Source organism: Magnolia sinica, chromosome 13 (assembly GCF_029962835.1).
Source record: "Magnolia sinica isolate HGM2019 chromosome 13, MsV1, whole genome shotgun sequence".
Classification (NCBI taxonomy): domain Eukaryota; kingdom Viridiplantae; phylum Streptophyta; class Magnoliopsida; order Magnoliales; family Magnoliaceae; genus Magnolia; species Magnolia sinica.
Window position 1 is genome coordinate 16,560,311 of NC_080585.1, and position 9,610 is coordinate 16,569,920.

A 9,610-nucleotide genomic window follows, 5' to 3' on the forward strand; every position below is an offset into this window, starting at 1 on the left:
CTGAGGTGGGACCTTAGTATCCTCATTCTTTCAAAGGCTTCGGAATAGGTCACATCAGCCAAGCTCCCGATGTCGACCAGGATGCGGTATACCTTACGGTTCGCTATGGTCATAATAACTACCAGGGCATCGTCATGCGGATGCTGGATTTTGCGTGCATCTTCTTCCGTGAAGGTCAGAGTGCACGGGCTGACCAGGAGTTCCTTGTTGGGCCGCTCGGTTAAGTGGACGTAATGCTCCTAATCAGACTTACGAAAGTGGGCTTTCTGCACCCTGTTCAAGTCCCCTCCACCAGACGAGCCCCCGAAGATGGTACAGATTTCGACGGGTTCTTCAGTAGTATTATTCGGCTGCTCCCGCTCTCACTCTTCTTTCCAAGCGATTTTTCCTTCCTTAGTGTATCGGCGTAGATGTCTCTTTCAAATAAGGGCCTCGATCTTATCTTTGAGATCCACATAATCGGTCATGTTATGGCTGTGATCTCAGTGAAAGCAGTAATACTTCTGCTTGTTTCGATGATCCGGGTCGACCCTCATACAAACGGGCCAATTCAGCAGCTTTTTTCCTCGGATGTCCAATAGAATCTGCTCGGTGGATGTGTTAAGAGGGGTGTAGGAGCGGAACTTTCCCTCCAGCCTTCTGTTTGGGCGACGATCATGAGGGGCGTGGTCATCAGGCCCTTTGTTAGACGACTGGGATTCCTCGTTCCTATGCCTCTTCCCTTTACTATTCGGCTCTGTCACTTGGACATTTTTGCGAGCATTAGAGAATTCTTCGGCGTTAGTGTATTTCTGAGCTCTGGCAATGAGTTCTGCCAACGTCTTTGGTGGATTCTTTCCAATGGAGAAGGTGAATTTTCCTTCCTTTAGGCCGTTGAACACGGTTGCAAGTGTCATCTTGTAGTCGTAATCTTCTATTAACAGTGCTTCCTCATTAAAGTAAGCAATGTAATCTTTCAACGACTCTTTCGGCTCTTGTTTGATAGCAAATAGGTGAGTGTTCCGCTTCCGACTTCTCTTACCACTTATGAATTGGGTAAGAAATAGTCGACTCAGCTCTACGAAGGAACTAATGGAATTTGGCTTGAGCTGCCGGTACCAACTCTGAGCAGAGCCCGTGAGCGTGATCGAGAACCCTCGACACATCATGGCATCCGTCGCCGTCTGGATCTGCATCCATGAGTGATAGGCTTTCACATGCTTAGATGGGTCTTTGGACCCAGAGTATTGAATGACGAGAGTATCCGGAACCTCTGAGGCATCACCTCGTTCATGATTTTTGAGGTGAAGGGAGGCTCGGTCTCTTCCATCATCGATTGAACAGCGGTGGAAACTGACGTCGCCTGTTGTTTCTTTTCCAAAGCTAAGAATTTGTCGTTGAGCTCCGCGAACCGTTTCTCCTAAGGGTCGTTCTTCGCTACAATTTCTTGGGCGTTTTCTATTTCTGGGGTCCTCCTTCCCCTCCTCCATTTTAGCTGATGATAGAGATCTGTCGGTGGCAGGGCTGAAGTGATTGAAGCATTGGTCGAAGCTCGAGTGGCTGTGTTCCGAGCCGAGACTCGAATTTGGGTCGGAGGAGGATTCTGACCCGAAACCATCATCTAGGGGTGTTGAGGCGCCTCGGGCCTCATGCTCCTCGGCGTGGAGTGTGCTTCCATGACAAGACCGATTAGCTCGGGAATAAGATTTTCTTGAGTCGGGTGCGATTGAGGCTCCTGTTGCTGCTTCATCTAGTTTACTTCGTTGTACAAGGCCTGTATCTCGTTCTGCATGGCTCGATACTTACTCGCCCGATTGCGAGAACGCTGGGAAGGCCACGGGGTTGTTTCGGCATGAAGAGTGAGGAGGAGCGAGTCGGCTCATTTGGTTCTGGTTCCACAACTACTACTTTCTTCTTTTCTCTAGCCATTATGCTCGAGAATAGGAACCTGACCTTTTATATAAAATTCTCACAGACAGCGCCAAAAAATGTTGAGGTCAAAATCTGGATCACCCTCCGCTCCGTATAGCGAACCTTCGGCGAACCCTGACCCTGCACAAAGGGTGAGCAAAGGAGACCCTAACTAAGCCAGGGGACCCTCCGATGCCTAAGTTAAGTCAAGAGAATCTGGGTCTATGTTGAGAGATAGAGGAAGGGTGTAAGATATTGCGTACCTGTAGCAATGGGGTCTCCCGATATTTATACCTGTGGATTGGGCAGATCGTGTCTGTCAATCTCGCCATTATTTACTCAATCAGCGGGATACTAAAATCGTGGAGATATGGCCCGTAATCCGGAGATCGTGTGACACATCGAGCGTGTCTGCGGGCAAGACAGCCGATTATATTCTCTTAAGGCAGTTTCCTAGTTTAGTTTGGCACATGCTGCACCCACATTCCGCCCTAGCCTCGATTTGGGACATCTTTCTTCGGATGGAGATGAAGATGAGGACAAGAAGAGCCGCGGCTCGGATGTCCTTCTTCTGATGAGGATGAGGACGAGGACGAGCAGCTCGGATATCCCTCTTCTGATGAGGATGAGGACGAGGACGAGCCTTGGCTCGGGTATCCCTCTTCTGACGAGGATGAGGACGGAGCCCTGGTTTAGGTCGTTGCTTCATCGGTTGAAGCTTATCATATCCGACCCACGGTTCGGCTCGAACGTCATTCTCTTTCGTTATTTAGGGCATTCTCGCATCTGATCGGACAAAGAAGATGCTGGTCATCAAAAATATAAAGGGCTCAGATCTTCCCATAACAACAGGTGTGGCCCCAATGTACTTATTTGAGCTAGTATTTTGGCCTATCATAACCATCTGATCAATACCTTGCAGAAATGGACTGCCAAGATCATTTATAGAAGATGGGACCAAGCAACAGTGTAAACCATCATTCAGTGGAGCGCAGCTGGAATTGCTTATGGTTTCAAAGAATCACCTTGGCCAAGTACCTCTAACCATTCAATTTAGGGTATGGAAAATGATTACTTGCACTGAAATAGGCCTAATGAAAGTAGGCTGGCTTTTCCACATGAAGAGGGTATACACACTCAATGAAAACTTTTTTATTCAGGGTAGTCCATGAAAATCAAGTTAAACTTTTAGGATTGGATTACAATGACATAGACTGCTCATGCAATAAGTGCAGCTACATGCATGGGTTCCATGCCAATTGTACGGAAGACTGACGGTAATGTAATGAAAAAGTGCAATGTTAATAAATTTCTTTACCTCTCTCCTAAAAGCATTTACATTTGGCCTAGGATTGTCATGTTTGGTTGGATTAATAGTAAAATTACAATAAAGTCACTTTTTCATTACTTTAATAATGTATCATCGAATCCATTCATTGATACGCCTATTTGGATTGGAGATTTTCATACTACAATTAAAATGTACAAATATTATATAATAAAAAAATTATCTGTTTTTTTTTTTAACATTAACATTTGACCAACAATTCTCATGTTTGATTTTGTGGTTGTAAAATAATAATGATAAAACTTTTCCATTACATTACTAGGATAATTTTCAATCCAAACAAGCCCTAATGTGTTGGAACATGTCTTGAAATTAAGAGGGTATCCACTCCCAACTCGACAATGGTTTTTTTCTTCTTTTTATTTTCACAGTAGCCTAAGAAGAGGGAGCTAGACTCTGTGAACAGTCCATTGTTCGGATCAAGGGCATGGGCTCCCTACGCCCCAAATGCAACTGGGTGCATTGGGGCATTTCCTGAGATACGAGGGCATACGCTCCCAACCAATACGAGCGGTTGGATCGTGTGACCGGTCCATGGTTCGGATCAAGGGGATGGACTGCTCACGCTGCAAATGCAAATGGGTGCATGGGTTTCCGTGCACCCAGTGAATTGGAGCAATTCTAGAGATAAGAGCCTAGCAATGATAACAGAACGAAAACCCATAGAGCATCTGAAGAGAATTTACTGAATTTGAGAGAGAGAGAGAGAGAGAGAGAGAGAGAGAGTACAAACAAGAACTTATCTTTCCCTCTTTCTTTTCTTGACACTATACAGTTGAGTCCTAAAGAGGTACATCACCAGCCAAAGAACACTAAACCAAAAAAAAAAAAAAAAGAGCAGGAAAGAAAGAAAAGAAAAGAAATAAAGAAAAAGAAAAAGCAAAAAAGAATTACCAATGACTCTTAGCCCCTAATCAAAAATTAAAAGGGCCAAAACACCATTAATAATCCCAGAAACATGCATTAAGGCTGGTTGGAACCTCACACTCCGGCATCAACGGCTGATCAGAAAAGAACCTGTCATCACTCATGCTATCCATCCACAGTGACGGCCCAAAGAGCCAATTGTCGGGCGGGTCCGTGAAGACAAAGTCGTTCGGCGATGACTCCGGCGACTCATAGCTTGGGCTGAGCCGTGGGAGCTCCACGATCTCGCCCAGCTCATCTGGCTGGGCTGAGTCAGCTGGCTGTGACGAGAACTTCTCCATCACTGCTGCCTTGGCGGCCGCAGCTTGCACGTCACGGGGTGAGAGTGATGCAGGCCGTGGCAGGAATTCTGCGAGCTCAGGGAAATTGAGTATCGCAGAATTCCCCTTGATGCTCAGGGCAGCAGCGTCGTGAGCCCGAGCTGCCATCTCAGGGGTCAGGAACGTCCCAAGCCAGATCCTCGACTTCTTGCGGGGCTCACGGATCTCCGACACCCACTTTCCCCAGTTGCGCATGCGGACGCCCCGGTAGACTGGGTGCCTACTGCAGTCCCGAATTCTCTTGCTCTTTTTCGATTCTGGGTCAAGTGGCTTGGGCTCCTTCACCCCATCACTAAGCAAGGTTTGTTGCGACAAGGCCGAGGATGACGATGACGATGATGACGGAGATGATGCTGAGATTGAATTAGTACTACTCTCAGCTTCTGAATTCAGTGGGTAGGCCATTGATGGAAGATAATGCGAAGATATCAAGGCGATCGCCAATTTATTAAATCTCAAAAAAAACACATTGATGAACGCCTGGCGCCGCGCCCGAATTGGATCACCAGCTGTACTGTCACCAATGTCCGCGTGGATCCGATTGGTGGCAATGGGATGTCGTTGCGTCGATAATATACAGCTTTGGGTGCCTTTAATCACACCAGATCACTGTTATCCGCGTGTAAGCAGTTGGTGATGGTAAGCGCCGGTCACGTCAATAAGATGGCTGGCCCGCTTCAGTGGGAAGATGGAGATAGCGATTTACCGGATCAACGTTATTCACATGGATGCAGCGGGCTATAGTAGGATGACCTGTTGCATCAGGAAGGACGGATGTATAGCAGCTAAGTATGGCCAATAAATCGCGGAGCAAATTGATCACCAAGGTGCCCAAGGCTTAGAGCAGCTTGCTAAGGTGGTTTAGCACACACAAACATATGTAGTGTGACATGGAGCTATATATATGCTTTTACAAAAAAGAAAAAATCTTTTTTAGAAAAAATAAGAAAAAATCTTTTTTAGAAAAAATAAATGGGAAAAAGAGACAAAATATGAAAGAGAGAGAACTAACAAAGGGGCCAATGAAGAAAACACATTTTCTATAAAGGATGAAGGAAGAGAAATCAAACAGTTTGATAGAGTAGAGAATTAGGTATAATAGTTATAAGTGTATGTGGTTGTTATCCAATGGAGAGGATGAGAAGAGCTAAGAGAATTGGGTGTTTGAGAGAGAGAGAGAGAGAGAGAGAAGGAGAAGTTACAAAAAAGAAAGGGGCAGTGAGGGTTTTAGTAGAGAGGGAGGGGAAGGCATTCATCGAAGCAGCGACCTTAGCCATCTGCCTTTACATCATTTCACAGTGACACATACAATGCAAGGGGTGTGGGGTCCACCTTAGAAATGGGGCACCTTGCTAGACCCCATGGTACAGTGTGGCCCTTTCCCATGTACCATTCAGCCAACATTAAATTCCCCCCTTTTGCATTTTTCACCCATGTTTTAGCTGTTCATTTCCCCTCATCAGCTTTTTTGCACCCCCAAGTTGACACTTTTAGACCTTTGGAGGGGGACATGAATGACAAACACTGATCATTTACTGTTACTACGATTTTTTTTAATTATTATTGTTATTATTATTATTATTATTATTATTATTATATATATTTGTTCTTATTTATGTATGGGTAATTTTGGTGCGTTAGTGTACAAACAGGAGGTTACATTATCATCACACCTTTGATCATAAGCTCCATGCCGATCTGGGTCCCACCCAAAGTACAGAAAGAACGGTATGGATTTGCTGATGAGCTGATCTGAATTAGATATCAGATTTTAATTTATTTCTATTAGAGAAGAGAGAGAAAGAAAGAAAGAGAAGTGGGTTGTGAGATTTCGTGTCATTATGAATAATTTATAACTTTTAACATTGACACTGATTATTTCTTTAAGATAAAGACATTTTTACGCGGTTTTGATGACGTTGGGCCCACAAGAGTTTCATGAGTGGTATTCCAGTTCATTGGCAGATCAGGAGTTGGATTGATTGGCTAGATCTCTGTTCAGATCAGGAGTTGGATTGATTGGCTAGATCTCTGTCTCAACTGGATGGAAAAGCTCCACCTCAATTATCAAAAAGATTATGATTTGACCAAAACGTGTGCCTTCTAACAAGCGTTTTTATAAACTTTGAGTCAAATACCTTACATTGGTATCCTGGAATGGTAGCTTAAAAGTAGAACAAGAGTTTTTTGGAAATAAAAATTTATTTCAAGTGTTGGGAGAAAAGAATCATTAATTAGAAGTAAATATCTTCTCATTTATAGAGGTCAGATCCTCCACAAATGTCTGTAGAAAAAAGTTTAAACAAAAACTACTATTCATCTGGGGTAAAGGTTTTTGAATGTGTAAAAGTTACTGACATAATAACATGATGTGAACTCATGCACCTACTTCTAAATCTTATTCATCTGTCTGTGTGGTCCACTGTAGAGTGTAGCATCTAGCGTGTCCCACCATGATGATGGGATTTCCCAAAAATCAAGTCTCTAAAATAATCAGGTCCACACCGTAAGAAAACAATGAAAATTCACTCAAAAACTTCCAAATTCACATGGTAGCCCACGTTCTAGTTGGATCGCCAGTATTATATGAGTCCCACTTTCTTGGTGGGGGGACCCATCTAAACGGTTCAGATTACATACACAAACCACAGTTGGCCCCAAAAGCAAAGCCGTAAAATAATCTCTCTCTGCAAACATTGCATAGGATCCAACCTCCCATTTAATAATATAGCCATACAAAGCAATGAAAAACAAGGTAGAAACTTGCCCTCTTTGAAGGAGATCAAACAAGAAAGATTTTTTATTTTTTTCCTCTCTCTCTCTCTCTCTCTCTCTCTCTCTCTCTCTCTCTCTCTCTCTCTCTCTCTCTCTCTCTCCTTCTTCTTCTCTTCTAATATGGATCTTGATTTTCAGGAGAAATACAAAATGTGAGTTACAGGCCATTCATCTGGCGCGCTGCAGCCAGAATATTCGATTGCCTAAAATAAGCTGGCTCGCTTATCGGTGGATCACACATGTACATTGAATGTCGACCGTTGGTCAATCTATACATACGTTTCTGGCCAACCTGATAAATAAAGTGCCCTACCTAATGTATGGCCCAGATGTTATATTCATATAGGATGATAGAATCCTTGTAATTGACTGTTCCTAATTGATTTGGGAGACAATCTATAAATTAATTAAGCAGAAGAGAATGAAGGTGCCCTTGAGACTTAACTCTAAGGGAATGGCCCATTGGTATATTACAAGTACAATAATCATGCCAAGGTAAAAACTGGTGAGTTGGCTAAATTAATGAAGGTACCCCACTTCTTAGACAACAGTATCTGACAGATATACAAGGGCGATTACAGCGTTTAACACCCTTTCTCTCAATATCTGTAGGGACATCATGAAAATACAAGGCATGGAACTTGTGATTATAAATGAGGAAATTGATATATCATTTCATTCAATCAAACACTCTCGAAGTAGTAAAGGCTTTCAAGTGCAAAGAAGGGGGGGCAAGAGAGAGAGAGAGAGAGAGAGAGAGATTGGTGATGGAAGGAAGCTTGCTTTTCAAGGAAATGAATTTATTCTATCTACCTTCGTACAGTTCTTCGAGTCTTGGTCACAAATCTATTCTTTATTCAGGTCATGTGATCAGAGGAATTTACAGCGTTATAACGTGCACACTGCGTGCAAGTGGGACACGTGATTTAGGACGTGTTGCTGATTTGATGGGCCCCACTGATCGGTTGGGGATGCCCCAAGATCCTAGCCCTTTGGTTTTTCTTTTTTTCTTTTTCTTTTTTGACAAATAGATGGTCGGATGAAAAATACAGAAGTGGTCTAAGAAAGGCTAGAGATTGATGGGTTCGATCTTCCAAAGGCGGGTGGAGGATGTTGGCAAATCTCCTAGATTGGATGGTACTAGGCCTTTGATCTTTGGCCTGCAAATAAGAAAATAAATCTTCAAATGATCCATAGATTGGATAGGCAAAAACCACCCAACCTAGTAGTGATTTTTGGGCATCCCTCTCACACATGAATTTAAGACTAGGCAACTCAAAACAACTCATCCAGTCTCGAGTTGGGTGATAACTCAGGTGAATTGACCCAACTCACCCAAGTCTCGAACACGAATGGTGAGCTGACTCAGACGGGTCGCATGGGACTTGTCCAAATCTTGAAACCATGATCCTAAATTACGGGACCCGGTCTGTCAATCACCAAATTACGGGGCCTACTTGCACCATAGAATATGAACATCAAGATATTCTGTAGGTGGGTGGAGAATGACTTATAATCTCCCAGATTAGTTGATCAAATCTGCGAGATTCTAACCCTTTGATCTTTTGCAAACAAATTCATGGTTTATAAAATTTAAAAAAAAAAATTAAAAAATTAAAAACACAAGAAAAGACTAATTAAAAAATAAATTGATCAAAGAATGTTTTGCTATGATCTTCAGTCGTCCAATTTGGAAATTGTTTTGGTTTGGTCCATATGATCAACAGTTTGAATACCAGGCAGCAACAGGTTGGGAAACCAAGAGAATGCTTCGCGTTTTCTTATCTTCTTCCCGCCCCAGGAGTAGGAGTAGCACAAAAAGAGGGATTAGCATTATTTACCCCATGATAAACCACTAATGCCTTCCTCTTTGGGGCTCCACACACTGGAAAAATGCTGTTGCGATGGGAAACCGGCCACTAGTTACGAAGCTCCAGATAGGGCTAGCTATCACAGTCAAGCGAAGCAATTGCCCCCTATTTGTAAAGTACCCCTCTTCGGGGTTTGAGGCAAGAAATGGCTTGATGAACCATTCTGTTCACTACACACTGGCCCCATTCACTTGCTTATCATAGAGGCTGTAAGTACACAGTGCCCCACAACTAATCAGGGGCCCACTTGTACACACTAGACACTTCAAGATACTAACGTGCCATTTAGGTATTTCATTAGAGGTCAAAATTGTAATTAACTATAACATAATGAATTATCTCAAAAAAGGCTTTTTATTGCATGCATTAATTTTAAAATTACAATATATTATGAGACCCATAAGGGACACCTGATGGACAGCCCTATGAGATTCTCATCCATCAGATAGGAGTCCCTTTTTTCTCCCCTCAATTCTATT

The 9,610-nt window shown here is 43.2% G+C and overlaps 2 protein-coding genes across 2 annotated transcripts; both read right to left on the reverse strand.

The window, feature by feature from the left end:
- Positions 1 to 482: 482 nt before the first annotated feature.
- Positions 483 to 1,469, reverse strand: LOC131224131 (uncharacterized). The gene has a single exon (XM_058219680.1). The coding sequence runs from the start codon at positions 1,467 to 1,469 to the stop codon at positions 483 to 485; it is 987 nt and encodes a 328-aa protein (XP_058075663.1).
- Positions 1,470 to 3,903: 2,434 nt separating this feature from the next.
- On the reverse strand, positions 3,904 to 5,694 carry LOC131222981 (ethylene-responsive transcription factor TINY-like). The gene has a single exon (XM_058218249.1). It carries the CDS (start codon positions 4,888 to 4,890, stop codon positions 4,180 to 4,182), a length of 711 nt encoding a protein of 236 aa, XP_058074232.1. The 5' UTR covers positions 4,891 to 5,694; the 3' UTR covers positions 3,904 to 4,179.
- Positions 5,695 to 9,610: the final 3,916 nt, after the last annotated feature.

Excerpts from the sequence above, each read along its gene's own strand:
- LOC131222981 (XM_058218249.1), bottom strand. The coding sequence starts at position 4,890 with ATGGCCTACCCACTGAATTCAGAAGCTGAGAGTAGTACTAATTCAATC.
- LOC131224131 (XM_058219680.1), bottom strand. The coding sequence starts at position 1,469 with ATGGAGGAGGGGAAGGAGGACCCCAGAAATAGAAAACGCCCAAGAAAT.